The following is a 27,649-nucleotide window of genomic DNA, read 5'->3' as shown; positions in this document are numbered from 1 at the left end:
TTTCCCCCTCCCTCACGAGTCATGAGTTTCAGCCACAGCTGGCATTTTTGTGGTATTTTTTGAGAGTTTGTGAATAAAACGCCTGTAATTTCCAGTCTGCCTCATGTCTGCTCTGCACAAGTGGGTTCTAAAATTCTTCTAATCTGTAACACATAGTTAACCTCTAGCCCTGCTTATATGTGACTGGCCACGTTTAACAATGTGTACTGGAGAACAAAGCTTCAGTTTCTGCACATTAACAGCAGCAGTTGCTAAACAGACTCAGCATGCGGGCTGATTTCTATGAACAGTGTAAGAAGGTCTGTGCAACATATTTTTGGATAATATTCAACAAGCTCTTTCGAGCCACACCTCCTGTGTCATTGGTCCTTCCACAGGAATGTAAGTTGTGGAGGAGAAGAGAGGAGTCAGGCAAGAATTTAACAAAATAAGACATCCTTGCTTTGGAGCTGTTCATGTAACACTAGAAATGACATGATATGACACAGCTGCATCACCTGTCCATTATTTAGTTAAAAGCAGTCAAATGAGAAGAACGTTCACAATTACTTATAGTATATATTTAAGTTCAATTCATTTCACAGCATGACAAATATTTAATGAAGTAAATGCTCCACTGACTTTTGTTGTGATTTAGCAATGCCAATAAAAATTTATTCTATTCTATTCTATTCTATTCTATTCTATTCTATTCTATTCTATTCTATTCAAGTCACAGAAACACTGTGAACTGGACTGTAGAAATAGTGATATTTTGGATATTATCATTACTGTGCTGATACTAGTTCTGAAGTCTAACATAAAGACAGCCAGAACACAAAAAAAACACAGCCACTCTGGATTTAAAACATCCAGTCTTTGTAACAAATATTGGCAAGCTGCTGAAACTCTAAAACTCGTTCTCAACATAGCACTTGTTAGAAACACCTTCAAACGAATCTCAAGTTCATCTGATTAGAGCTGACAGTGAATGTTGCAAGATTTATTATGTTAATTTATGTTTTCTTTTTAATATTTCTCCATCCATATTACGAGTAGGAGTATTAAATAATGCCTGTATATGTTTCTCCACTAAATTATAAAATGTAGGGAAAATGTTTGCTCAATTGGGGTTAGTGTTACTTTATGCAGAAGTATTAAATAGTCTAATTGATATTTGGCCAGCGAAGTATTTCATTTAGACAAATGTAATAATACAGCATTTTAAGCACCTTTTGTTGCGCTGTCAAGAGGAACTTCAAGAATTGCAGAGGAATTATTAAAATTGACAGGATATGTATAAAATTTCAGTAGCTAGAATTAACACAAATAAGGGACCAGATGTGAACAACAAAACAATTGAGGCAACTTGGCTTAGTTATGGTACATTTATTAAACTACACAATAACAGTTAACTATGATAGAACAAAACCACACATGAAGACAAACAACTACACTAAACAAACACGGCAGTGAATGTGAGTGACGGAAAAGGGAAGGAAGAGAACACAATATTTTAGAGTAATATTGGGGTTAATATTACATTTGATATACAGCCATGGCCATAAGTTTGGACACAAGTACCATGACGCTTGTGAATCTTAGAAAATACCACAAAATTGTCACTTACAATATAAATACCAGTCATAGCCATCAACCAACATGAAATACATTCACAAGCGTCATGGTACTTGTGTCCAAACTTATGGCCATGGCTGTATGGTGTTCTGGGGGAAAGGAATAAATAGACCATGTGTTGTCTTGCTTGTCTATAATCAGCAGACGAGGCGTGCTAGCTGGTCTTTTAACTTTTATTATGACCACAACAATCTACATATATACTAGCATGTCGCTCACAACCAGCCCATCTACATGTGACTGGACGTCCGGCCACTTCCTGGTTCTGCCCCCGTGGCATGCTGGGTTATGTAGTTCTTTTACACAAACACTCATTACAACACATCTTCCCCCTTTTAAAGAAAAACAATATCAACCAAAACCGAAGCGATGCCAAAGCCTTGCAACTTTACTCTCATCCCTTAAAACACAATATATTAGAAGAAAAAACAATCTCTGACATTAGAACTTAACTTTTTCTTCTCTTTACACCAACACTTGTTATTTTTTTTTTATTTTTTATTTGAACTTGTAGCTATTGCTATTTGCTTATTAACCTGACATTCTATCAAGTCTTTAACAACTCTCTATCAGTCTTTTAGGAGGGTGAACATGTCTCCTCGGTCTTGACAGTACTTCAACAGCTGGTGACTTCACCTGCTTGGAAAGTTTTACAGCAGCTGGGGATGCAGATGCTGCTGTCGAACTACAATCAGCGGGTTCAGGTCCACTCTCAGTGTTCTGTAGCCTCCATTGAGTCCTTTTCAACAGTCTCTTTAGCTGGGTCTTCATCAGCTGACTGTAGTTGAAGATCCGTACGATTCCTCCTCAGGGTAGAACCACTTTCTGTCTGGATCCTGTAGGAACGCGGCGCAACTTCCTCGTCCACGTGTCCCTTCTGTCTCCAGGAACCTGTGGAAGCGTCTCTGAAACTTACTAAATCTTCAGGCTTCAAAATAGGCAGGTTTTTTGTTGATCGATCATGCAACTGCTTTTGTTTCTGCTTTTCTCCCTCCTTTGTCTTTCTGACTTTGTGTGCACCTTTAGGTGTAAGCAGATCTTCATTTACTGGCAGGTTGGAGTGAATACACCTTCCCATCAGCATTTGGGCTGGAGGCAGTCCATTTTGCAGAGGTGCACTCCTGTAAATCAGCAAGCTTTTCTGGAAATCATCTCTGTCTTGCGCTTTCGTCATCAGATTCTTTACTGTTTTCACAGAGCTTTCTGCCAGCCCATTGGATTTTGGATAGTTTGGGCTTGAGGTGAAGTGTTGAAAACCCCATTCTTTTGCAAAGGCATCAAACTCACAGCTAGAAAATTGGGGTCCATTGTCTGAGAAAAGTTCACATGGAACTCCATGTCTGGCGAAGACGGTTTTGAGGTAGCTGATGACCGCTTTGCTTGATGTAGACTGTAGCGCTCCTACTTCAGGATAATTAGAGAAGTAGTCTGTGACCACAATGTAGCTCTTTCCATCACAGTCAAACAGGTCAGTCCCAACCTTGTAGTATGGTCGATGGGGCACTGGATGAGTCATCAGCGGCTCAGCCTGTTGCTTTGGTCTGTAGGTGCGGCAAAGTTCACAAGACGCTGTTGTCTGGCTGATGTCTTGATTAATTCTTGGCCAGTACATTACCTCTCTTGCCCTACGTTTACACTTGACTTCTCCAAGGTGTCCCTCGTGTATCTTTTGAAGCATTTGTTTACGTAGTGAAGATGGAATAACAAACTTGCTCCCTTTCATCACTAAGTCATCCACCACTGTGAGCTCTGCTCTGCAATTCCAGTAATCTTGTATTATTACTGGGCAGTCCTTTTTGTTTTAAGGCTGTAGCGATATTGCCTTATTAAACGTTAATTTAATAAGTATGCACTTGTTGATGATAGTTTATTAATCGGGGCACCACCCGGAGTTTAATCTACCGGGAAATTATGAATCAATCTTAATAAAAATATTATTAATGGATTGAAAATTTTGATTAGTTAGTCAGTCTAATATCTGAATGTCGAGAATCCTCGTAAAACATTGACCCCAGTCAACACATATAAACGCAAAAGAGACTGTAATTGTGGTTTAAATGAAAGATATTTATTGACTAAAACTAATAACAAAACAGTGATTAATACAGTAATAAGTATAATAGGTGTGTGTGTGTGGGTGTAGGTGATTATAGATGTGTGTGTGTGTGTGTGTGTGTGTGTGTGTTGTTCGCCAGTCTAGCCTTTTTTAACCCTTGCCTCAGGTTAAAGTTGGTCCAGCTCTCCGTTTAAAGGGTTAGATTCTATCTGCCTATTAGTATTTCACCTAACAGGTTTCAGCAGAATAAATTAAGCTGGAATCGAGAGACACTCGCCCAGGTTCTAACTGCCTTGCATCCGAATGTCTCACCCCTCTTATCTGATAAATGCTATCCCACCAAGCAGCCTTTCTTAGTAGTAGAATTGATCTATCATTCACATTCGTTATCGGTCAGCTTCTCTCTAAGGACTTGCCTGCACTTGGTGCTATTCCTGGGTTCGTTTTAGAGGTTTGGAAAGAACTAACCTCAGGGGTAATGTTTAAACACTCTCACTTTGGACTAAGTAACCTTTAAGAACCATTGGATTGAATGCACACAATCAACTTAACTTTTTACCACTATGCAGATTTTCAGTGGTTTATAATAATTTCATTAGGCTTCTCTTTAAATGCAATAGAGCGTTTTATTAAGCAAATTTTAGCAAGAGCACAGCATCAATTCATGATTAAAACAATTAATTATTCTTGATTAAAAATGAGACTAAAGTAAATAAATTGAGCGTACCTGACAATCTTCTCTAATTATTAAATTTAGGAGAGAGAGCGAACAGCATGGCCACTACCTTATCACTCGGTCTTGTCTTGCGTCTGGGAAAAGCACTCAGTTGTCCGGAGGACTCGGTACGATGTCTTCTTTGTGGACAAAAGGATCTTATCCCTCGGCAGGGGGGAGCGGAGGAGTCCTGTGAGCCAATCGTGGTCTGGCAGTTATCTCTGGAATTGGCTGGAACGTTAGTGCTTACGCCCCAGCTGTCTTCTCTGTGGTATGGTGGTGATGGAAAACCCTCGTCTGTTCAGGCTGTAGTGGGTCACTGGGTCTCCCAGCCCCGGGGAGGGGAACAGCCCGGTGCTGTTGCCTCCTTTGCCTCTTCGGGTGTAGTCGGTTCTTCCCTCTATTGGTTTCTTCTGGATAACTGCAGAACCTCTTAGGACTCTCCGTTTGGCAGAGTGTGGTCTTCGCTTGTTGAACAAAGTCAGAAAAAGACTTTGCTTCCAACGATGTCCTCAGCGGTCTCTGGAGCCTAAGTCCCGCGTCGTCTTCCCGTCTCTTGGGCAAAAGAGGAAGGTGAAGATTCTTCAGAACTCCGGCCAAGTTCCCTTTGCAGCTCCTCTTAGCAGCTCCGGCGAACGACTCCCCAATAATGTCTCTGCTCTCCCATTCTTATACTCTCTCCAGACACACAAAACTGGCTAGGTACGCCCCCTTACACCGTCTAACTTATGCAATCAACTTTGTCATCACATACAGCAGTAATACAGAAGTCATGTTGTTACAGCAAATACCCAGTGTCCACATTCTGTTTAACACACACACATTCCAGCCCACCCTTTTGGGTTTTTCCCAAACTTCCCTTTTTTCTGAGGAGGCTGCAATGTCATTGTGGCTGCCGAGTCATGGTGACTGTTGTTTACTGCACTTCTGCTTTCTTAAGGCCTGGACACACAAGCCTATGAGGCCTGTACGCACACACAGAGCCTAAAAAAGGATTACTTCACACAGAATCACTTCTTAAATCATTCCTCTCACTCTAAACACAATAAATCATCTGGATTATTACTTTAATCAAATCAACACTTCAAAAATGTATATATATATTTCAGCAAGCATAATCATATGGTTAACTTATAATGTTTCTTCTTAAGATCTTTACTCATCTGCTTCAAAGCCTTTGTTACCTTAGGGCCATAATGAGCCTGAGTCCTCTCTGAGACCTCAACATCTGCTTCTTACTTGACAGTGTGTAGGTGATTATAGATGTGTGTGTGTGTGTGTGTGTGTGTGTGTGTGTGTGTGTGTGTGTGTGTGTGTGTGTGTGTGTGTGTGTGTGTTAATTATTCAGATTTGCATTTGTAACTAGGATTATGGACTGAGTAATCAGACCGCTGAAGGTATGACGAGATGATTAATAATTTGGAAAATGAACGACTGATAAGTGACTAAACGGAGTTATTAAAAGCGGACTTTGGAAGCTATTTAAGGAAGATTTCAAGCTATTTTGAGACGTCAACCCAATAATTCAGATCACACCAATGTGTTTGCTGGCTTACTTTGTTGGAGAACGGGTCACTCACGAGGTCCGGCTGGGACTGCGTTGCCTTGAACGGACCTGACTATACGGGTCGGCTGATGCTCCGGCCGTGAAGTCTGTCGCTATGGCAACGTCTTGGCGTCCTGCCGTCTGGTAGCTGTTGGTGCTTTTGAGTGCCTCTGGTTCGGTTCGGGCCAACTGGGTGGATCTCAGCAGATGGTGAGAAGAACGCAGGAGCCGTTCTTCCTTCTCAGGGGTTGACTTGACCGAAAAATAGCTTGATAACAAAACAAAACTGCAGGCTCTTGGTTTGTCTCAGTCAGCAGTTTTGGCTGGAGAACAGATGAATAGAGAGCCGCTAAAAAAACAGGATCGAATTAGTTCTTGATTAAAAAAAATAATTGTCGTCAAACAAAAATGGGCTTGATTTGTTTAAATAGTGAGCGAAGATATCTATTCTTTGATTTAAAAGAAAAATGATTAAGAGTCGTGGTTAGCAAAGGCCAGCTCTGCTACCAGGATAAGCTTAGAATAAAGAGGACAAAAGATAGTGAAAGGCGCCAAAGAAAGAACAAAAGAACCGCTCGAACTTAGTTTCTGTAAGCGAGTTAGTAAGAAGAGAGCAAAGGCGAAAAGAGAGTGAGCAACGTAAGATGGCTGGTTTTAAGGGTTTTCTCTGAGAAGGGGCGTGGAAGTGTCGGCTGAGGCGCGCATTCCTTTGAATCTGAAGGAGGAACCTCCTTGGGCTCAGAGGGGAGAGATGAAACCGGATCAAATAATGATTAAAAATATTAAAACGCGCAAAAAGAATGATCTGTTTACTCCTCCAGGGTCCTTACAATATATTTTAAACAATCAAAGATAAAATAAACTGATTATACAAGCTAGTCTAAGAATATGTGAGTTCTAGTTTCTATTTATATGTTCGTGTGCATTCTAATGGTTGTTATATGTATCACAGTGAAGACATGGTAACATACATTCATACAAGGCAGAATAAAACAGTTTTCACTTCTTTGAAACCTGGATAAAGCGAAGTTTTATAATTAATACACTGTAAATCTCGATAATGTCATGGCATTCCGACGTCAATAGGGGGCAATGTTGAGCTGTGGAAGCAAAATGTACTGTTCATGAATAACACAATAGGTTTGATAACTTTCGATCTAAACCAGCTAGAAAAACGGGAGTTGGTTCAAAATGCATGTTGACATCTCACTGTATCTTTTGTAAACACAGAACAACAAAAATACATTTCTGGATATGAATTTTAGAAGTTCTATGACTGAACAAAGGACAAAGTCTCTGCAGAGGTGAGAAGCAGGTCATTAGAATATTTATGACCCTGCTTATCTGATGGCAGACCGGGAGAGCAGCAGAGGTCCAGCTGCGAGGACACTTAGTTCATCAAAGCAGTTGTCGATCCTCAGGGCCAGTAACCCCCTGATTAACTTACTCAGCTGTCAGGGAATCACTGGACCAGCTCTCCATCCTACGGGTCCGGTTCTACTGCCCCCTGAGATCTTACTCAGAGGGATGCTGCAGAACTGTTAAGCTGGTAGACGAGGAAAATTCGCCTAGCTTTCTCACTGCCTTCATCCAGACGCCTATCCCTGCTTCCTCTGATAATTAATTTAACCGAGTAGCCACTTCGGTATAGTTAAACTTAATCACCAGACACGCCCGTTAACGGCAGCTTTTCCTCTCATAGATCTTGCACTTGGTAAATTGCTAGGTTTATTCAGACGTTATGGACATATAGACAACCTATAGGATATGTTTATATAGGCCCAACCTGGCCCCCATGACTAGGTAACCTTTCAGAACCTTGCTATTATCATGCACGCTGTAATCTGACTTTCTACATCCAGAGCTAGATGTATAAGTATTTATTCAGGGATAAAAATAGCACTTGCAATTTGTTGTCTTTAATTGCAGAATAATGCTTTATTAAAATATATTTAGCAAGGGCGTAGCAATAGCTCTTAATCATCAGACAATTAATCAAACATCAATATTCTTTCAATTGTTTAACACGACTCATAAGTGGAACTATGCTTTCATAAAAGAGAAGTAATATTCACCCAGATTACATAATTTGGAGGGAGAGCAGTCACGGTGTGGCCACACCCGGCTGCTCACCTGAGACCCGACAAGTGTTTGAGACCCGCCGGGGCCCAGGGGGAAGTGGACGGGGGTCCGGACCAGATTTAGAGCTGCATATATCCATTTTTGTTGTTTGGTCCAGTATTCCTCACATGGAAAATAGAGTTCAGTAATGTTCCTTCAGACGGCATTATTTCCAGATCACAGTTCTGTAATCCTCAATGCAGAAAGAGCAATTCCTTTAATCCATAACTCCATCAGAACAGTTATTCCTTTGCAGATCATGTTGAATTCCCCGTCCGAGTTACGTGGTAATCATCCACTGTGCTCAGACTGATGTCTGGATTGCACCCAGGCAGATACCCGCAACAATCTCCCAACTTACGTCTCGATCAGACGTAATTTATACACACGTGGACAAAATTGTTGGTACCCCTCAGTTAAAGAAGGAAAAACCCACAATTCTCACTGAAATCACTTGAAACTCACAAAAGTAACAATAAATAAAAATTTATTGAAAATTAAATAATCAAAAACAGCCATTACTTTTGAATTGTTGATTAACCCTTTAAGCTTCAGTCAATTCCAGCCGTTTTCAGTACAAAAAATCGCTAATATTCTATTTTTAAATAAAAAAAATTACGAAAAATACGGGGAATATTGGACGCACATCACGAGGTGCATTTCCTTGAAAATGACCGATTCGGGGATTTTATACGACTTCAGGACATGTTTTGGACAAAATAGTTTACTGGCTTGTGTCGTCTGGATGTAAAAGGTTGGATTATGGCCGTTTTTTGTGGAATCTTTTTTTGTGTGTGTAGTAATGAACCCGGAAATGTGAGTCGCGCTGTGTGCGTTGAAGCCGTGTATAGAGAACGGATGGATGAATATTTGTTTTTGTCGGACAAATGTGTTTTTCTCACCCGCTGTGGTAATCACATCTGAAAGTGGTTTATACCGGCGGATTCATGAGAATCTAAGCTTTCCATCGGCGTATAGTGTTTGTATAATCGTGTTTGCAGCCGTCGGACATTCTTGAAATTCCTATGCAAATTAGTAGGTGTACTGCCGGCGGTACACCTACGACGCACTGAAGCGTAAAGGGTTAACATAATTATTTAAAAAAACAAACTAATGAAACAGGCCTGGACAAAAATGATGGTACCTCTATAAAAGATTGAAAACTATTTGACCAGAGTGACATGATTAACTCAGGTGTGTCATTTAATTGACATCACAGGTGTTTCCAAACTCATAATCAGTCAGTCTGCCTATTTAAAGGGAGACAAGTAGTCACCCTGCTGTTTGGTGAAAAGGTGTGTACCACACTGAACATGGACAACAGAAAGCGAAGGAGAGAATTGTCCCAGGACATCCGGAAAAAAATTATAGACAAACATCTTAAAGGTAAAGGCTATAAGACCATCTCTAAACAGCTTGAAGTTCCTGTGACAACAGTGGCTCATATTATTCAGAAGTTCAAGACCCACGGGACAGTAGCCAACCTCCCTGGACGTGGCCGCAAGAGGAAAATTGATGACAAATTGAAGAGACGGATCGTTGGAATTGTATCCAAAGAGCCCAGAGCAACCTCCAAAGAAATTAAAGGTGAACTCCAAGGCCAAGGTACATCAGTGTCAGATCGCACCATTCGTCGTTGTTTGAGCCAAAGTGGACTTCATGGGAGACGACCAAGGAGGACACCACTGCTGAAAAAAACTCATAAAAAAGCCAGACTGGAATTTGCAAAAATGCATGTTGACAAGCCACAAAGCTTCTGGGAGAATGTCCTTTGGACAGATGAGACCAAACTGGAGCTTTTTGGTAAGGCACATCAACTCTATGTTCATAGACTCAAAAACCAAGCATACGAAGAAAAGAACACTGTCCCTACGGTGAAACATGGAGGAGGCTCAGTAATGTTTTGGGGCTGCTTTGCTGCATCTGGCACAGGGTGTCTTGAAAGTGTGCAAGGTACGATGAAATCTGAAGACTATCAAGGCATTCTGGAGAGAAATGTGCTGCCGAGTGTCAGAAAGCTTGGTCTCAGTCGCAGGTCATGGGTCTTCCAACAGGACAACGATCCAAAACACACAGCCAAAAACACCCAAGAATGGCTGAGAGAAAAGCGTTGGACTATTCTAAAGTGGCCTTCTATGAGCCCAGATCTGAATCCCATTGAACATATGTGGAAGGAGCTGAAACATGCCATTTGGAGAAGACACCCATCAAACCTGAGACAACTGGAGCTGTTTGCTCATGAGGAGTGGGCCAAAATACCTGTTGACAGCTGCAGAACGCTCACTGACAAATACAGAAATCGTTTAATTGCAGTGATTGCCTCAAAAGGTTGTGCAACAAAATATTAAGTTATGGGTACCATCATTTTTGTCCAGCCCTATTTCATTAGTTTGTTTTTTAAAATAATTATGTTAATCAACAATTCAAAAGTGATGGCTGATTTTGATTATTTAATTTTCAATAAATTTTTATTTATTGTTACTTTTGTGAGTTTCAAGTGATTTCAGTGAGAATTGTGGGTTTTTCCTTCTTTAACTGAGGGGTACCAACAATTTTGTCCACGTGTGTAGTTTACTGAACCTTATGCATATGCAATGACTCCATCTTCCCCCCTCCTCACTCGCACACTTGCCCCATACACTGACCGCATGATCACCTCCACTTTTAAGGAACTGAAACTGTCTGTTTCGGACTGTCCAGACAGCCCATCTTGCCCCCCCTGATCTCTCCTGTCTGCAGCTCAGCACAGGCTCCTGATCAGGAAGTGGAAAAGCAGATGTCAGCCTCTAACTGTCACTGGCATCCCATTGTGCAATCTTTTACACAATGTGTACAGACTTATTAAAAAAAAAACAATCTATTTTGAGTCTAATGACCTTTACTGTGAACACTTGACCCTAGTTCAACTTAACTCGTGACTTCTCACCTCATTACAAAGTTAAAACCCTCTTTTTTTAACAGTAGTCAAACCTCTTTCTAAAACATCTCAGTTTCATAGTAATCAAAACTCTTAAAAGCATTCCCATTTCATAAAGCATAAGTTCCTCTTTTTAGTCAAATCTATCAAAAACATCAGTTTTCACAGTGAGCTGCTGTTCTGACTTCTACACTGTTTCAACATTAAAGAATGTAAGAAATAGGCACTTGGTTAGATCAAACACATTCATTAGGTTATGGCATAATCTGATCCTAAATCACAGTTATATCACAATGTTCCCTTATTTAGCTGTTGTTCTGTAAGAGTCTCCCCTTTGTGGCTGATTCTGGGATCTCATATCTCCATGCTTCACAACACCCCCTTCTATGAGATCCCAGTCAGCCCCTATAAATGGCTGGTTTTGGGATCCCATATCTCCATGCTTCACAACACTCCCTTCTTGGGATCCGGAAACAGACATTTATTTCCTTTCCTTCTTTCATGCAAAGAAATCCTCATCTTCATCAGTCGGAGTCCCCACAACCCGACCATCTGCCAGGCACCAGCGTCCCCGCTCTGCACCTGTGATGACATCTTCCAGCTCTGCTGCAACTTGTGAGAGAGGTCTCCTACCTCTCTCCCCGCTCTGCTCAGCTGTTGGTGGGTCTCCTATCCTCTGCTCCTCATCTTCTTCATCAGATGAGATGTTCTCTGGTGTTCTGCTAACAGGTGGTTTCACATCCTCTGCACCGTAGTACATCCTCTCAGGCGGTTTGTCGGCTCCCTTAGCAGGACACGTGTCAGCTCCTTCAGAAAACACTTGTAATCCCAACGCCACGAACCTCCAGCTGAAGTCTGCCTCCCCAGGATGCAGCTTTCCGGCCTATACTTTCTGTCTTTCTGATAAAAACAACCCAAAACTTCAGGATAACACAGTGGTTGATTATTATTTTAACTAAATGTTCAGCAGTGAGCAAGCATACAGGTCAGCCTGTTATTTTAGGCCTTTGTATTTCTTCTGGGGCGCCTCCCTCGCACCATATTCAGCTACGGGGAGTTCAGCACCCACAGGCGTTGTACCGATATCCGAAATCCTTCTTGGTCAGTCCAAATAAATCCTTCAGTTAGGAACCTTCAAAAAAGGTCTCCCAGTCGATCGTGGTTACCCAGGTACAGCTCACTGATACTCAGCTCCCCAGCTCCACCCGGTTTCAACTTCTGCAGTCACTTTTAATCCACTTCTTGAATGCAGGTTTCTGCCTCCTCTTGGATACATCCAGCATGGAAAAAACTTGTATATCCTTCTTCGCCCCTTTTCTGGAGCTCACCTTCAGTACCTTCACCCTACTGGGCGTAGGATAATCCATGGAGTCAGCGGTCTCCTCCTCGCTGATCTCACTCTGCTCGGCCCATCAGAGAGGCCCTGCCAGGCGCCTCCTGCGTTCCTCTTTCTGCACTGTAACATCCTCATTTCCTTCTGACAAAGATTCATTCTTTGCGTACTCCAGTTTCTTAAGAGCTGTGCCACTCCACAGCCCAGTTGTGGCTCTTCTTAAAACAACATCCTTCACCGCTGCCACAGAGATGAAGGGTGGAAGATTCAGCGTGTTCATAGCCATTTCCCCGTTCCTGGTTCTCTTCATCTCGAACTGGCTTCAGCTGCTCCCCGCCCTGGACTCCTTTTCTTCAACAGTACTCCATTACCGTCTCAACTCTTTTCTTTTCCCAGTCACTTGGGACGGTGCTTCATAATGAGCCCTCCTACCCGCTGTCCTCTGCAACCAGTGTCGTAATCCACACACCTCACAGTTCTGCAGGACACGGCGTATTCCGCTCTCGGAAATCCAAAGATGGTGCCTCTCCAGCTCTCTCTGTGTTGGAGTGATGCCAGCCTGCCCTGTACTTTCATGTACGGCCTGCACCCCCTCCTCCACGTACCCCACTGGGACCTCCTTTCCTCTTGGAGTCTCGTCCCACCTTTCAATCTCAACAAAGACGATTCTTCTCATTTGAACAAAACAATCCACTTTATAATTCCCCAATCAGTGAGCCCTTCGATCTCATGTGGGCTCTCTGGTGTTCCAATCACTGAGTCAGTGACAGCTACCATGCTCTGCAGCCAGGGTGCTTGCAGCTGGAGTGGCCTACTCTATTTTTGGCCTTACTTCCTCATCTGCATCCGACCTCTCCCCCGCGATGCAGCATGTCCAGTAACTGTCATTTCCTCATCTGTCTCTCTCACTGACAGTTGTCAGCAACAGCCTTCTTCACCCCAAATCTCTCTTCTTTGGGGATCGCCGCCTCAACGAACTGTCTCACAACCTGGTCCCAAGAATTCCATCCATCCCCATGGATAAGTGCCTGAACCTCCTGCTCAGGTACTACCCCTGAAGAAATTCCCAGCGACTGGGATGTGGCTGCATTCTCATCTTCACCCCCCTCCTGCCGCTTCTCAGTCGCTGCTTCCTCTTAGTTGGGCTGAGTGGCCCCAAATACTAGTAACCTCTGCAGCCTGCACGCTCACGTCCTCCCCCCGCCTCCAGCACCGCATCTTCCGCAGCCACAGCAGGCGACAGAGGAGAACTCAGAGATGGGATATTCAAATCCCGCTCTCCATCCTTATTATCCACTTTTGTTCATCTTTGTTGAGTTGTCTGCCCCTTCAAAGCCGCTCGTAGTGTATAGAGTCAGGATGAAGGGCAAACTAAGTTCGGCTACTCCGTGACGACGTCTCGGGCTCGGTCCTCCCCGACCCTCACGACTCACGTAACCTCCACACACCTGCGGTGCTTCCTACACCATCTCTGCAGGTCTGGTGAAACTGAAATCCTTCTGCTCAGCCACTCACCGTACTTTTCCTTCTTTGGAAAAAAGAGAATCCTCTCATCAGATTACAATCCACCGTTATAATCCTGAGCAGGAAACATACAAAAAAACTTTCCAGTGATTCCGAGTCCAACGGTCTCCGACCTGTCTGAGTCACACTCTCAGACAGGGAGAATTCTGTCTCATCAGACCTCAGCCTTCACCGCTCTCTCCTGTCAAGGCGGACATCTACAGTCCCCACCTCAGCCTTCCCCTCGGGTCTTAGGGCACACACCTGACGGACCAGGGATTCACCTGTCGGTAAAAAAGTTCTGTCGGTGTGGACCACAAACATTTGAATGGTAATTAAATTTAAAGGTGTTAACAGTTCTCTGCAGGGACTCTGGAGTCTCTCTGTAGAAGAGGAAACAATAGGAGAAATCTCTGATAGGAACACGTGTGTCTCTTCTTTGGAATGAAAAGAGGTTTTCTTAGAGGTCATCATAAACATGAATCTAGGGTGTCCTGGCGAATGGTACAGATGTCTCTGAATCGCATCTGGGATGATACAGGTCTCTCTCTGGTCATAAAAAAGCACTTTGGGCTCTTAGTCTTGTTTGTTTAAGCTTTCTGAGAGGAGAGAGTTTGTTGTTATCTGAGGAGGAGATCCCCTGTGGAATGTTAAGTGTTCACTTAAAACCTGGATCTCACTACAAGGCCATCCTTTTAGAACTGTGCTCTTCAGTTCTCTCATGGTTTCATCTGCCTGCATCTCAGTCCGTATCTGTTCTGTTCTATCAGCATTTACTGGGAGTGATGACACAACCATGTCCACATATGCCTGTATTTCTGCATTTTTCTCACAGTCCTCCTTTTCCTCCTTGTCCACTGCTCTCGACAAGGTATCGGCTGTGTACATGTATTTTCCTTGGGTGTAAATCATGTGCACATCATATTTTTGCAGCCTGATCAACATCTGTTGGATCCGTATAGGACAGTCATTCAGTGGTTTGGACATGATGGACACCAAAGGTTTATGGTCAGTCTCCACCTCAAAGGTTCGACCACAGACATATTGATGAAAAGGCTCACATGCATACAGACTTGCTAACAGCTCCTTTTCTATTTGTGCGTACCTGGACTCAGCACTTGTCAAGGCTCTGGAAGCGTAGGCGACCGGCTGCCACTGCTCCTCATGCTGCTGCAACAGCACTGCTCCCAGGCCGTACTGTGATGCATCTGCTGAAATCCTGGTGTGCTTCTCTGGGTCTGTTAAGTTTGATGTCCTCATCTTGTCACATATATGTTGTATTGATGTATATGATTTGTTGTTTGTTTTCCCATGCATTCTGGTGCTGATTTGGATCGGTATTATCTGATGAAATTACCTGTGAGGAGAAGTTTTGTTTTGTTTTTACGACCTTACTTTACGGTAATGTTTTGCTTTACGTTAAGAGGTTCTGTGAGCGGGAGATGTATTTTTTTCTACCATGGCTGCTGATGAGATGATGTTCCAGTTGCTGTGATGAATGAGAGTAATAAACTCGACAGAATAGTTACAATTGTAGACTACTTCTTTATATAATGTCGGAAGAAGACAACCAACCAACAAGTCCAACAGGTTATGGGCCCAGACGCGACACAGGAGGACGATGGCAACGGTTGGTGTTTAACGGTGATGAAAACAACTACGAACTGTGGGAGGTGAAATTCCTCGGCCATCTGAGAATAATAGGACTAAAAGACATTATTCTATCCACTGATGAACCTGATCAAGAAAAGAATGCGGAGTGTTATGCAGAGCTCATTCAGTACCTGGATGACAAGAGTTTGTCGCTAGTAATGAGGGATGCCGCAGATGACGGCAGAAAAGCCCTAAAGATACTGCGGGATCATTACGCCAGCAAGGGTAAGCCCAGAATAATATCCTTGTACACAGAACTGACCGCTTTGAAAAAGGGTCAAGAAGAAACAGTGACTGACTACATTATTCGTGCTGAGAAAGCAGTGACGGCTCTGAGAAATGCAAAGGAAACAATAAGTGACGGACTAATAATAGCTATGATTCTGAAAGGTCTTCCAGAAGCATACAAGCCCTTTGCAATTCATACAACACAAAGCAGCGAAGACTTGACGTTTACACAGTTCAAAAGCAATCTACGGAGTTATGAAGAAATCGAAAAATTCGACAACAAATCAAAGTCTGATAATGTCATGAAAGTGAACATATCCTCTGTAACTTGTTATGGATGTGGACAACGAGGACATCTTGCAAGAGACTGTCTTCCAAAAGGTGTGCCCAAATGGTGCAGCTATCACAGGAGTTCAACACATAGCGATGAGACATGTAGGCGAAAGACCAAATTCAAAGATGATGCAAAACAGACAGCTGAAAGACAAGAGAAGTGCCAGGAGGAGAAATCGTTTGTGTTCAAAGTCAACGATGCTTTCCTACCGGATAACATTAAAAAAAAAGGAATAATGGTGGACTGTGGAGCAACGTCACACATTATAACAGACAAAGAAAAGTTCAAAAGATTTTATGAGGACTTTGACCCGAAGAAGCACTTCATGAAACTCGCTGATGGATCCAGGACAAACAATGTGGCATTAGGACGGGGTGATGCGGAGCTATACCTGGAGGACTCTGAAGGAAGCAGCATTACAGTCACCCTGGAGGAGGCTTTGTACATCCCATCATATCCACAGGATATTTTCTCTGTGAAAGCAGCCACAACTAATGGAGCAACAGTGGTCTTCAAAAAGAAACAAAACAGACTTGAAACAAGAGATGGACATGTCTTCCACATTCAAGAACATGAGAGACTGTACTACCTGAAAACGGCAAAGAACTACAGACAAGGTAATGATGTCGTGGACATACTGATGTTAAATGACTGTGCAAATTTAACCTGTGATGTCAAAACATGGCATGAGATTTTGGGACATTGCAATGTGGATGATGTATTCAAATTGCCAAATGTAGTAGATGGTATGAAAGTCACAGGAAATACCAAGCTAGATTGCAATGTTTGCACTGAAGGAAAATTTACTAACATCAGAAACAGGAGACCTGATTCAAAAGCTAGTGCACCTTTAGAACTTGTACATACTGACTTAGCAGGCCCAATTGAGCCAACCAGTCAAGAAGGTCACAAGTATGCCATTTTATTCACAGACGATTTTTCAGGAGCAGTGTCAGTATATTTTCTCAAAAACAAAAGTGACACTACATTAGCGACACAAAAGTTTCTAGCAGATATTGCACCATATGGAAATGTCAAATGTATCAGGTCTGATAACGGTACAGAGTACATGAGCTGTGATTTTCAGTCACTATTAAGAGAGAGATGCATAAGACATGAGACATCATCACCATATTCCCCACACCAAAATGGGACAGCTGAAAGACAGTGGAGAACCCTCTTTGAAATGGGGAGGTGCATGTTGTTGGAAAAAGGGTTACCAAAGACACTCTGGCCCTATGCTGTTCAGCATGCAGCCCACATTCGTAACAGATGTTACAATGAGAGGACAAAAAATACCCCATACTGTACAATGACAAAGAGAAAACCAAATCTCTCAAAAATGTGGGTGTTTGGGTCAGACTGCTATGCTTACAAGCATAAGAAGAAGAAGCTGGATGCAAAATGTGAGAAAGGAATATTTGTAGGCTTCAGCAAAAACAGCCCTGCCTACCTGATATACAACCCACAAACAGGAAAGGTGTCAAAACACAGGTTGGTCAAATTTATCAAAAAGAACAGTGCTGAACAACAAACACAAACAAATGAATTTGACTCAGAAAGTGAGACATATGAGCATGAGCATCCTAACAGTAAAAGCAGTGTTGGAGTGCAACAAGATCAAAATGGGCATGAAAAGGAAGAAAATACTCAAACAAATGATACAGGAGAATCAAACTACCAAGAAAATACAGATGAGGGTGAAAAACACAGTCCAGACCAAGTTCATCCCAGGAGGGAAAGAAGACCCCCTAAATATTTAGAAGATTACACTTCAAACTGCAAAGATGATGATCTAATTCATGTGAGTATCGATTATTGTTACAGGGCTGTATGTGAAGTCCCACAGACCTATAGGGAGGCCCTGGAATCTCCAGAAGTACTAGGATGGAAGCAGGCCATGCAAGAGGAGATGAACTCACTCAAAGAAAATTACACTTTCGAACTAATGACTCTGCCTGAAGGTAGAAACACAGTAAGAGGAAATGGGTTTATGCCCTCAAGGAGCATGCTGATACAGGCAAAATGTTTAAAGCACGGTATGTAGCAAAAGGCTACAGTCAAACAGAAGGAATAGACTATCATGAAACTTTTGCACCCACTGCAAACATTACCTCAGTTCGAGCACTGATGCAGGTGGCAGTCCAGAATGATCTCATCATACATCAGATGGATGTAAAAACAGCATATTTACATGCCCCAATACAGGAAGAGATCTTCTTAGAACAACCAGAAGGTTTTGAGCTCACATCAGACACTGGAGAAAAATTAGTTTACAAGCTGAAGAAATCTCTTTATGGCTTAAAACAGTCTGGGAGGAACTGGTATAAACTGCTCAGTGACTATCTAGAACAAAATGGTTTTGAGAAAAACTCATGTGATCATTGTATCTACAAAAAGAAGAGAGAAAATGACACAATCATTGTCATCATTTGGGTAGATGACATAATCATTGCAGGAAGTAATGATAGTGTGTTGAACCAGTTTAAAGATGCTTTGAAATCTCGGTTCAACATGAAAGATTTGGGAAAAATCTCACACTTCCTAGGCATACAGTTTGAACAAAAAGGAAGTGAAATCAAAATGAGTCAGAAGAAGTACATCAAGAAGATGCTAAAAAGATTTGGGATGTCAGATTGTAAATCAAGATCCACGCCAAGTGAATTAAGAGTAGAAAGTTTCACTGATGATGAAGATGCCAAAAATGAAATTGCAAACCCCAAAGAGTACCGCGAGATTGTGGGTAGCCTGATCTATGCCATGACCTGCACCAGACCCGATATTTGTTGGGTGGTCAGTAAACTATCACAGACACTGGCAAAACCAAAAACAGAAAACTTAACGGCAGCAAAACGTGTTAAGGTACCTCAAGGGTACAAATGACCATGAGATCTGTTTCAGGAAGAGTGAGGAGGATTTGAACCTGGTGGCATTCAGCGATTCTGACTGGGCATCATCTGTGGATGACAGACGTAGCACCACAGGCTATTGCTTTAGTCTAACAAAACAAGGACCAGCCATTTCATGGAAATCAAAGAAACAGCACACAGTGGCTTTATCAACCTGTGAAGCCGAATACATTGGACTCACAGCCACAACACAGGAAAGCATGTACCTGACACAAATGTTAAATGGTATGGACAACAAAGAGTACACCTGTGCTAAAATCTATGGTGATAACCAGGGAGCTATTGCTCTAAGCAAAAATCCGGTGAATAGGCAAAGGTCAAAACACATCGATGTCAAGTATCATTTTATCCATGAAGCACTGAGTGAAGGTAAAATAGATATTACCTACTGCCCATCAGAAAATATGAACGCAGACATTCTGACAAAACCTGTTACTAAAGAGAGAATAGTTAAGTTCAAGAAATGGTTCTTTGGAAATTAAGAGTATAAACTCCATGGTTTAAGATGATGAGAACAAGGGAGGGTGTTAAGTTTGATGTCCTCATCTTGTCACATATATGTTGTATTGATGTATATGATTTGTTGTTTGTTTTCCCATGCATTCTGGTGCTGATTTGGATCGGTATTATCTGATGAAATTACCTGTGAGGAGAAGTTTTGTTTTGTTTTTACGACCTTACTTTACGGTAATGTTTTGCTTTACGTTAAGAGGTTCTGTGAGCGGGAGATGTATTTTTTTCTACCATGGCTGCTGATGAGATGATGTTCCAGTTGCTGTGATGAATGAGAGTAATAAACTCGACAGAATAGTTACAATTGTAGACTACTTCTTTATATAATGTCGGAAGAAGACAACCAACCAACAAGTCCAACAGGGTCATAGAACTTCAGCACAGGCTCTTGTGTGAGGATCTCCTTCTGTTTTTTAAAGCATTTCTCTTGCTCATGGGACCATATCTATTCAGTCTTTTGTTCTAGAAGACTCCTGAGTGGTGCAGACTGTGTTGACAGCTGTGGCACAAACTTGGCAAGGTAGGTGACCATCCCTAAGAATCGTCTGACCTCATCTTTGTTCTTTGGTCTTTCCATGTTATTGATTGCTGACGTTTTTCTTGGGTCTGGTTTCACGCCCTCCTCACTGACAACATCTCCAACGAAGGTAAGTGTTTTTACTCCAAACTCACATTTGCCCTTGTTAAGTTTTAGATTCACTTCCCTTGTCTTGTCCAACACCTGCCTCAGTCTCTTGTCATGTTCTTCTCATGTGGTCCCCCACATTATGAAGTCATCCATCATTGTCTCGACTCCAGGAATGTGCTCAAAGATCATATGAATAGTCTTGTGATAGACTTCTGGTGCTGACAGTATCCCTTACGGTAAACGAAGAAACCTGTAACGGCCCTCTGGTGTGTTAAATGTGCACAACTTTGAACTCTCCTCGTCCAATCTCAGCTGCCAGAAACCTTGCTCAATGTCCTCCTCTTCAGGCACAAGATCCTCTTCTGTTTGTTCGATCCGTCCCTCCTTTTCTGCCTCACTCACGCTGCCGCTCGTAGCCATCACACGCCATGGCTAGCCCCATTTGCACGTCGCTAACTTGTTCCGTTTTATACACGCGATGTTCCCCGTGACAAACCTTCCATCCGTCGTTGTTCACGATCACTTCTGACACCATGTGTTGTCTTGCTTGTCTATAATCAGCAGACGAGGCGTGCTAGCTGGTCTTTTAACTTTTATTATGACCACAACAATCTACATATATACTAGCGTGTCTCTCACAACCAGCCCATCTACATGTGACTCGACGTCCAGCCACTTCCGTGGCATGCTGGGTTATGTAGTTCTTTTACACAAACACTCATTACAACACAGACCACACCTGGAAGCAGCTGCTAATTTGATGGTAGGCTAATTTGTGAACCTGAAAAATGGATATTTGTGATAAAGACAATATAGGAAAGTTACTTGTGTTGATGCTGCGGCTTGTTGATGTGGGCTGAAACAGCGGTGGACAGAGTGGAGCCTCCGCGTCAGTCTCAGCAAACATGTGAAAAGAGTGCTCTTGGAAAAGAGGGTTCAAGAGGATTTGATGGTAACAGAGGGCTCAGGGATAAAGAACTCTGGGATTCCTCATGGATGACTCTGGGAAAGGAGGGCTCGAAGAAAAGTTTTCAGGTGTGATCTTTTAAGGGATTCTTTTGCATTTCATTAACAAGAGAGTGTTTCTGGACCAACCTCCATTGGGGAGGGCTGATGTCCAGATGTCTCTCGCAGAGTTACATTTTCAGAAAACTTTTAAAAGTTTATGTTTCAATTCAATTCAATATTGCTGATGTTCACCCCGCTGTCCCCACGCCGCTAGAGGATATCGCTAAAAGTGAACATCAGCTGGTTTTTAACTGCATCACACACCACCTAGTGACACCTCTGACGAAGACGGAAGGCTCCGTTGAAACATGTCAGGTATGTTTTTGACAAAATTACGTGTGTGATCACAGAAAAAAGGTTAAACGTAGTAACTTTAGACACTATGGACTTCATTGGATCAAAGTAACAAGCTGTTACAAAGACATTGCCTCAATCTCAAGGGTGTTGGTGAAGGAGCTGAAAAGAGATCACCGGATCAAAAATTTAAACTACCTGGTAACACTGGAGGTCAGTTCTTTCCTTAGCAATTTGAAAAATGTGATTTTGCAATATCAAAATCTTGGAAGATCTGTCAGAATAATAAATCAAGCCAAAATTTACCATTTAGAACCCCAGTTTACCTGAAGGGATGTCAAGCATGCAGCACAAAGGTATACCTGATGAGACTTCATGAGTACATTCATTTATGAAATGTGATGTCATCCAAAGCAACAGGGTCAACTTTGCTGCTTTTTGGAGCTTATGATGTTGCGATAACTCACACCTGTGGAAACAGGATCCTTTGTGAATTCAGCCCAGGCAGCTTTCTGGGTGTCTGAGTCAAAAAATAAACTGTGATTGTGGGGGTCAGTAGTGACCCAACAGCAAATCTGTGCCCTGCGACCTGAGGGGATTGATCCGGCCATAAACATTTACACATCCTTAACAATTTATTTTTGTGTGCGAGATCTACTTTTTAAGAATTATTATTAGTCACGTTAGAACAAAATAATAGTGAAAAAAAGCGTATTCATTTAAAATCCCATTGTTCAGAGTCTGAAGCTGATGGAGAATATCGATCTTTAGGGTCTTCATTGAAAATGGATTTACACAAAAAAGCTCAGGGTCATATGTTGTTAATTACGTTAATTAACGTAATTGTTAATTACGTTGTTAATTTTATAATGAACTGTTCCAAGACTGATCTGTGAATATGGGGGCTAAATCCAACGGAATAGAACACTTCTATTACACAAAACACAATGTGGCACAGAATTTAGTAATGCAGTTTCTGTAAAGACTTCAATACCATTCAGATAACTCAAAAACGAAACACAAACATATAGGACACTGAGAATGTTTAGAATGTTTATTTTGTTCAGATTCTGTATCTTTAGCTTATAGGAACATTCATGATGATTGTTCCAATCACAATCTGCATATAATCCACTAAAGAGTGTTTTCAGTACATTTGGCACAATTTGAACAATCTTGGAGCTGAGCTGCACCGTCATTGAAAGCAAAATGATGGTCTTATTGTGGAGAAACACTCAGAACTGTCCGGACGCTGAGGAACAAAACAAAAACACAAATATCAAAACTTACAGTCAATAATTTTTGATTCATACAGCTCGATATTAAAAGATGAATGGTGATGGAGTATAAGTGTATACCATTTGCCGTGCTTCATCAGTTCAATGGCGTCATTGGCCTGGGCCAAAGTCATCTTGTGAGTGATGAACTCATCCAGCTTTATCTTCTTGTTCAGGTAGGCTTTGACCAACTCAGGCACACCATCCTTAGTCTTAAATCCTGATCCACAAAAAACAGAACAAAAATAGTCTGATCTTACTAACTGGTTGAAAGGTGGACCACAAATGTGACAGTGTGCTTTTCCTAACGAGCCAGCTACAACTTGTGCACCTTTCCCAGTCCAATGCTGAATGAGTTAACATGCTGAGATAAATAACCAATTAAAAGTGACCAATGACAACACTGAGGACAGTCACATTAGTTTGTGTAGATGCTTATGTTTGGCTCACCTCCTAACAGGGATCCCTTCCATGTACGTCCAGCGATGAGCTGAATGGGACGAGCAGCAAAGTCTTCCATGTTTGTAAAGCCAACAATGACGGAAACACCCCAACCTTTGATGCAAGACTCCAAAGCACTACGCTACATGGAGAAACAGCTCAAAGTTAGGGGACTCGCAAACATAGGGGTTCAATTCTAAAATATGTGTAAACATGTCTGCCTCACCATGACTTCCACATTCCCGACACATTCCAGGGAGTAGTCCACTCCTCCATTGGTCATCTCTGACAGCACTTGGCTGATGGGCTTATTGTGGTCTTTGGGGTTGATGAAGTCAGTAGCACCAAACACCTTGGCCTTCTCAAACTTCTCTGGATTGATATCAACAGCTATAATTCTCTTTGCTCCTGCAACATAACAGCCCATGACTGCAGCCAAACCCACAGCTCCCAGACCGAACACAGCACATGTGGATCCTGGTTCAACCTGAAAGGAAAATTACTTGGAGTTGGACTTTTCACTGCAAAGTGATAAACATCAAACCTTCTCAACTGCTGTGGAGCCACAGACAGAATGTTTCATGCCAGATATCTGACCTAACAAATTGGTGATGTGTATGCATTTATAACACATGTTCAGTGTAAATACACGTTGGAACATCCAGCAATCAAACACACACACACCTTAGCAGTATTAACTGCTGCTCCATAGCCAGTGCAGATCCCACAGCCGAGGAGACAGACTTTGTCCAGAGGAGCTGCAGGATCAATCTTGGCCACAGCGATCTGGTTCATCACAGTGTACTCAGAGAAGGTGCTAGTTCCAAAAAACTGCAGCACCTTCTTGCCCTTACAGGTAAAACTGGAGTATTCCAGTGCCATCACATCACCAGAATCAGCAGCCCTGAATAAAAAATTTATTTCAGTGATTTGAAATCTTTGTATTGCATTTCTCTGCATTGGATACAATGTGTACCATTTTCAGAAAGCTGTTCTGCGTATATCGTGAATGTGAATGCACACGTAGAGACATGGTGCTGAAGTTGTTCATACACTTCCAAACAAGTCTAAAACCAAACGAGCATCTCTTGGATCAATAAAATAAAGAGATGAGAATTAAAATGAGCTTACCATGCTTTTTCACACTGGTTGGTCTTTGGACTCTTACAGAAGCAACATTCTCTACACTGGGGGAGGGCCAGAGGGATGACTTTGTCTCCTGAAACATAAAACACTTTGACATGTTAAATGAACTTTTGACTAACTTTCAAGAGAACAAATGTAAAAACTGATTTTTCTTAAACTGAGTGGCACAGTATTTGGTCAATTCATTGCCATGTCTTATGCAGACAGAAATATGAGCCGTCACTCAAATTAAACAGGTGATGTTGTAAGCTTTAGCTGACCTGGCTGAAATTCAGTGACACCTGGACCGACACTTTCTACGATGCCAGCTCCCTCATGGCCGAGGACTATTGGAAAAGCTTCTTTATTCATACTCTGAAACAGGTGGTACAAATCTGTGTGGCACACCCCAGTTGCCACAATCTGCACAAAAGACAACAAAAATACAATAAAAAAAATACAGAAGATTCTTTTGAACATATGGTTGCATTGTGTTATTGCAATCCGCTCCAGTACGTGATGAAAGTCATGATCTTCTGAAGAGGCAACCTTGGCGAAGTCTAACACTCACCAGAAGCGTATTTGACGTAGTGCCAAAACCGTGAACAAAGCTCTCACTTTGATTATATTGGGACGGAATGGCTTGTGACAACAAATCAGACACCCCACACTCCTGCAGCACCCCCTAAAGAGCCCATCAGAGGATACGTTCACAGGCCTTTACCAAATCCATAAAACACATATAAAGTGGCTGGTTGAAATCTGATGACCTCCTCTGCAAAGGTAAAAAGCTGGCCAATATTGGCAAATTACGTCCTGCCATCGGCAGGACGTAATTTGCATTGCTCCTCCTAAATCCCAGGTTCAACACTCAGTTGGAGTCTCCCTTCCAGCACCTTAGAGTAAACTTTCCTGGGTAGGTTGAGAAGTGTGACGGCATAATAATTGGAGTACACCCTTCAGGTCTGCCACTACATAGCTACTGTATCCAATGATCTAATGAAGTATTTTATTAGCAATAAAATATTTTGTAAATCAGGACATTACTTACATTATTTTAAATTATACATATAAGCATAAAACTTGATTGTTGATTATTTTCTATTAAACTATTACTTATTTTGTATTATAAGTTACAAGTAAAATAAGCAAATGAGGCATTACCTCATTTAGTATGTGCTTATTTACTTTTATCTAAAACAATGCGTTATGGAAGCGACATAGCCCAAAATATCAAAACTGACCAGAGCATGAAAAATGCTTCCATGTAGTGTCTTTACCTAATATACTGATTATGACTGAATGTTGAATTCAGCTGTGTATTGTGCGAGAAATGTGGGTTGTGGTCATTTCTGATCAGTGAAGCCCTAAAGCTCTAATCTCTCATGAATGTAAGTAACATTTATTCAATACTTCTTATTCATGAGCACAGTGACATATCGGTGTATGTATATGTATGGGCCTTGTTGTGGACATCGCTCACCTTGATGCGGACCTCGTTGGCCTGAGGTGGAGCCACTTCAATCTCCTCAATCACCAGAGGTTTGTTGGGCTCCCAGGCCACTGCCGCCTTGCACTTGATGACCTACAGGAGCAGTGACATCAGCACGATATCTAACATTTCTGGGTGCTGCAGGAGTTTAAGTAAGCCAGGGTGAGAAGGTGCTATGGAACACTCCAAGCACACACTCAAATAACACATATATTTTGAAAGAAATTAAAGTAAAGCATTTCGTTGCATTGTGCTAAGTTAAGCTTAAAAACTTGACTCCCCTGATGCTTTCATGTCAAAGCAAACACTTTTTTAATGGTATCAAAGTGACTTATTTGCATTTTTTGGTTGCATGTAAACAGCACAGTAGAGAGTACACTGTCTTATGTACAGCTGGTCTGGAAAAAAACAAACATCTTCTAAAACACAACGGTCTAAGTTCCACATGTTATTTGGCAAACCCTTTATTTGATAGTACAGTAAAATTTAGTGTAGGGTTGGGTTGGCACATTTAATATTACTGAGTAAATGTGTTGTTACATTTGAGTTTCTACATTGAGTTCTTTGGCCTCCACTGTTATCTTTTTTGGCATCCTACCACTTAGTGTTGGCCATTATCAACAGTTGCATAACGTTCCTTGGATAGTTTCAAACTGTGTGTCGGGTTAAATCAGGACATGCTCCTGCATTAACTGCATTAACTGGTCTGAGTGAAACGGACATGCATATGCAAAAAAATACATGTTAATAACAATATATAAGAGCACTGAAACACTTTTGATTGTATTTTCAGGTATTAGCAGGTTTATTAGAGTTACCCAGCCACACTTTAACCACTAAATTAGCCTCACAAGCAGCAAAATGCACTCAAGCATTTTATGAACACTTACAAGTCTTATATCTAAGTGAATCTTTTAGTGTGAGGTTTGTTGCATGGATTTGTTGTACTACCTATCTTGCTCGAGTTTACAATAAAACACTTTGAAAAACACACTCAAACTTCACAGCTGACATGGGTACTCCCATATACAATTTTGCACCTACCTTACCAGCTGTAGCCATATCTGCAGCAATGATAGGAATCAAAAAATGAGAGAGGAGTTGAGAAGGACAAGAGTTGCTGGACTGCACAATAAAGGAGAACCAGAGACTGCTTGTAAATTCAGGACTTACGCAAGCAAGATTAAAGTCCGAGCACCAAACGGTGCAAAGATTCTATTGGAATGCTGTTTTTTTTATTTGTCTCCCAGAATAATTGTGTTTTTGAGGGCTGAAACGTGCTGAAATTCGCTGGAAAATTTGCAGATGCACCAGAATTAGTGAAAATTTTTATATTTTATAGGAAGTGCAGAGGTGTGTGACAAAATGACTCTATAGCGCCCCCTGCAAAATTTCTAACATCAAGTATGGGCAGCACGTTTTACGTACATTTAACAAATTTGGTACATATATGCAGCACGTCAGGCTGAACAAAAAAGTCTGCGGTGCCCATATCCTAAACCCAACAGGAAGTTTGCTATTTTGCATTAACTGTGGGAAATTTGATGATTTTGACCATTTTTGCTCATTTTGAAATGCGAACTCCTCCTTGGGGGTAACTCCAAAACCACTCAGATGTTTCCAGTCCATACAACAGGTCTTAGTGAGCAAAAGCTATCAAAATGTCCATCAAAAGTCAAAGGGTACAGCTGTGACAGACTCTGGAGTTTTGATCCTTCTCCATGAGATATCAAGTGCTGTGTAAATACCCTGAACATGCTTCAATCTGTCTGTAACTTTACATACATGATCAGTGTTCTGCCCTGATCATATCCATATGATGAAATCCATTCACAATCATAGCACCACCTGCTGGCAACAGGAAATGACATGTTTTACACTTTGATGTACTGTTCTTAGCCTGTTAAGCATATTCACCTCAGATGTGGTGACATAAGCC

General features: G+C 41.8%; 2 protein-coding genes across 5 annotated transcripts in view; both read right to left on the bottom strand.

The window, feature by feature from the left end:
- The window catches only part of LOC110955846 (alcohol dehydrogenase 1-like), a 322,968-nt gene that overhangs the window by 290,407 nt on the left and 4,912 nt on the right, over positions 1 to 27,649 (bottom strand). Inside the window, exon 1 of one of the 4 annotated variants that reach the window (XM_051940782.1) lies at positions 26,800 to 26,861. The exons of 1 other annotated variant lie outside the window; for it this stretch is intronic. Coding sequence is in view for 1 of the 3 variants with exons in the window: in XM_051940844.1 (XP_051796804.1) it covers positions 26,755 to 26,772 (18 nt within the window). In the remaining 2 variants the exon portion in view is untranslated. 2 more of the 4 variants (XM_051940592.1, XM_051940844.1) reach the window with 2 other exon arrangements.
- LOC110972706 (alcohol dehydrogenase 1-like) lies at positions 22,416 to 24,266 on the bottom strand. Its single transcript, XM_051941501.1, has 5 exons — positions 24,225 to 24,266; positions 23,320 to 23,580; positions 23,103 to 23,235; positions 22,734 to 22,872; positions 22,416 to 22,627 (listed from the first exon to the last, which is right to left on the bottom strand). The coding sequence occupies exons 1-5, from the start codon at positions 24,225 to 24,227 to the stop codon at positions 22,594 to 22,596; spliced, it is 570 nt and encodes a 189-aa protein (XP_051797461.1). The 5' UTR covers positions 24,228 to 24,266; the 3' UTR covers positions 22,416 to 22,593.

The sequence above is a fragment of the Acanthochromis polyacanthus genome, chromosome 1 (genome assembly GCF_021347895.1).
Source record: "Acanthochromis polyacanthus isolate Apoly-LR-REF ecotype Palm Island chromosome 1, KAUST_Apoly_ChrSc, whole genome shotgun sequence".
NCBI classification, from domain to species: Eukaryota; Metazoa; Chordata; class Actinopteri; family Pomacentridae; genus Acanthochromis; species Acanthochromis polyacanthus.
The sequence above is the reverse complement of the archived record's forward strand: the minus strand, read 5'-3'. Positions and strand labels throughout refer to the sequence as shown.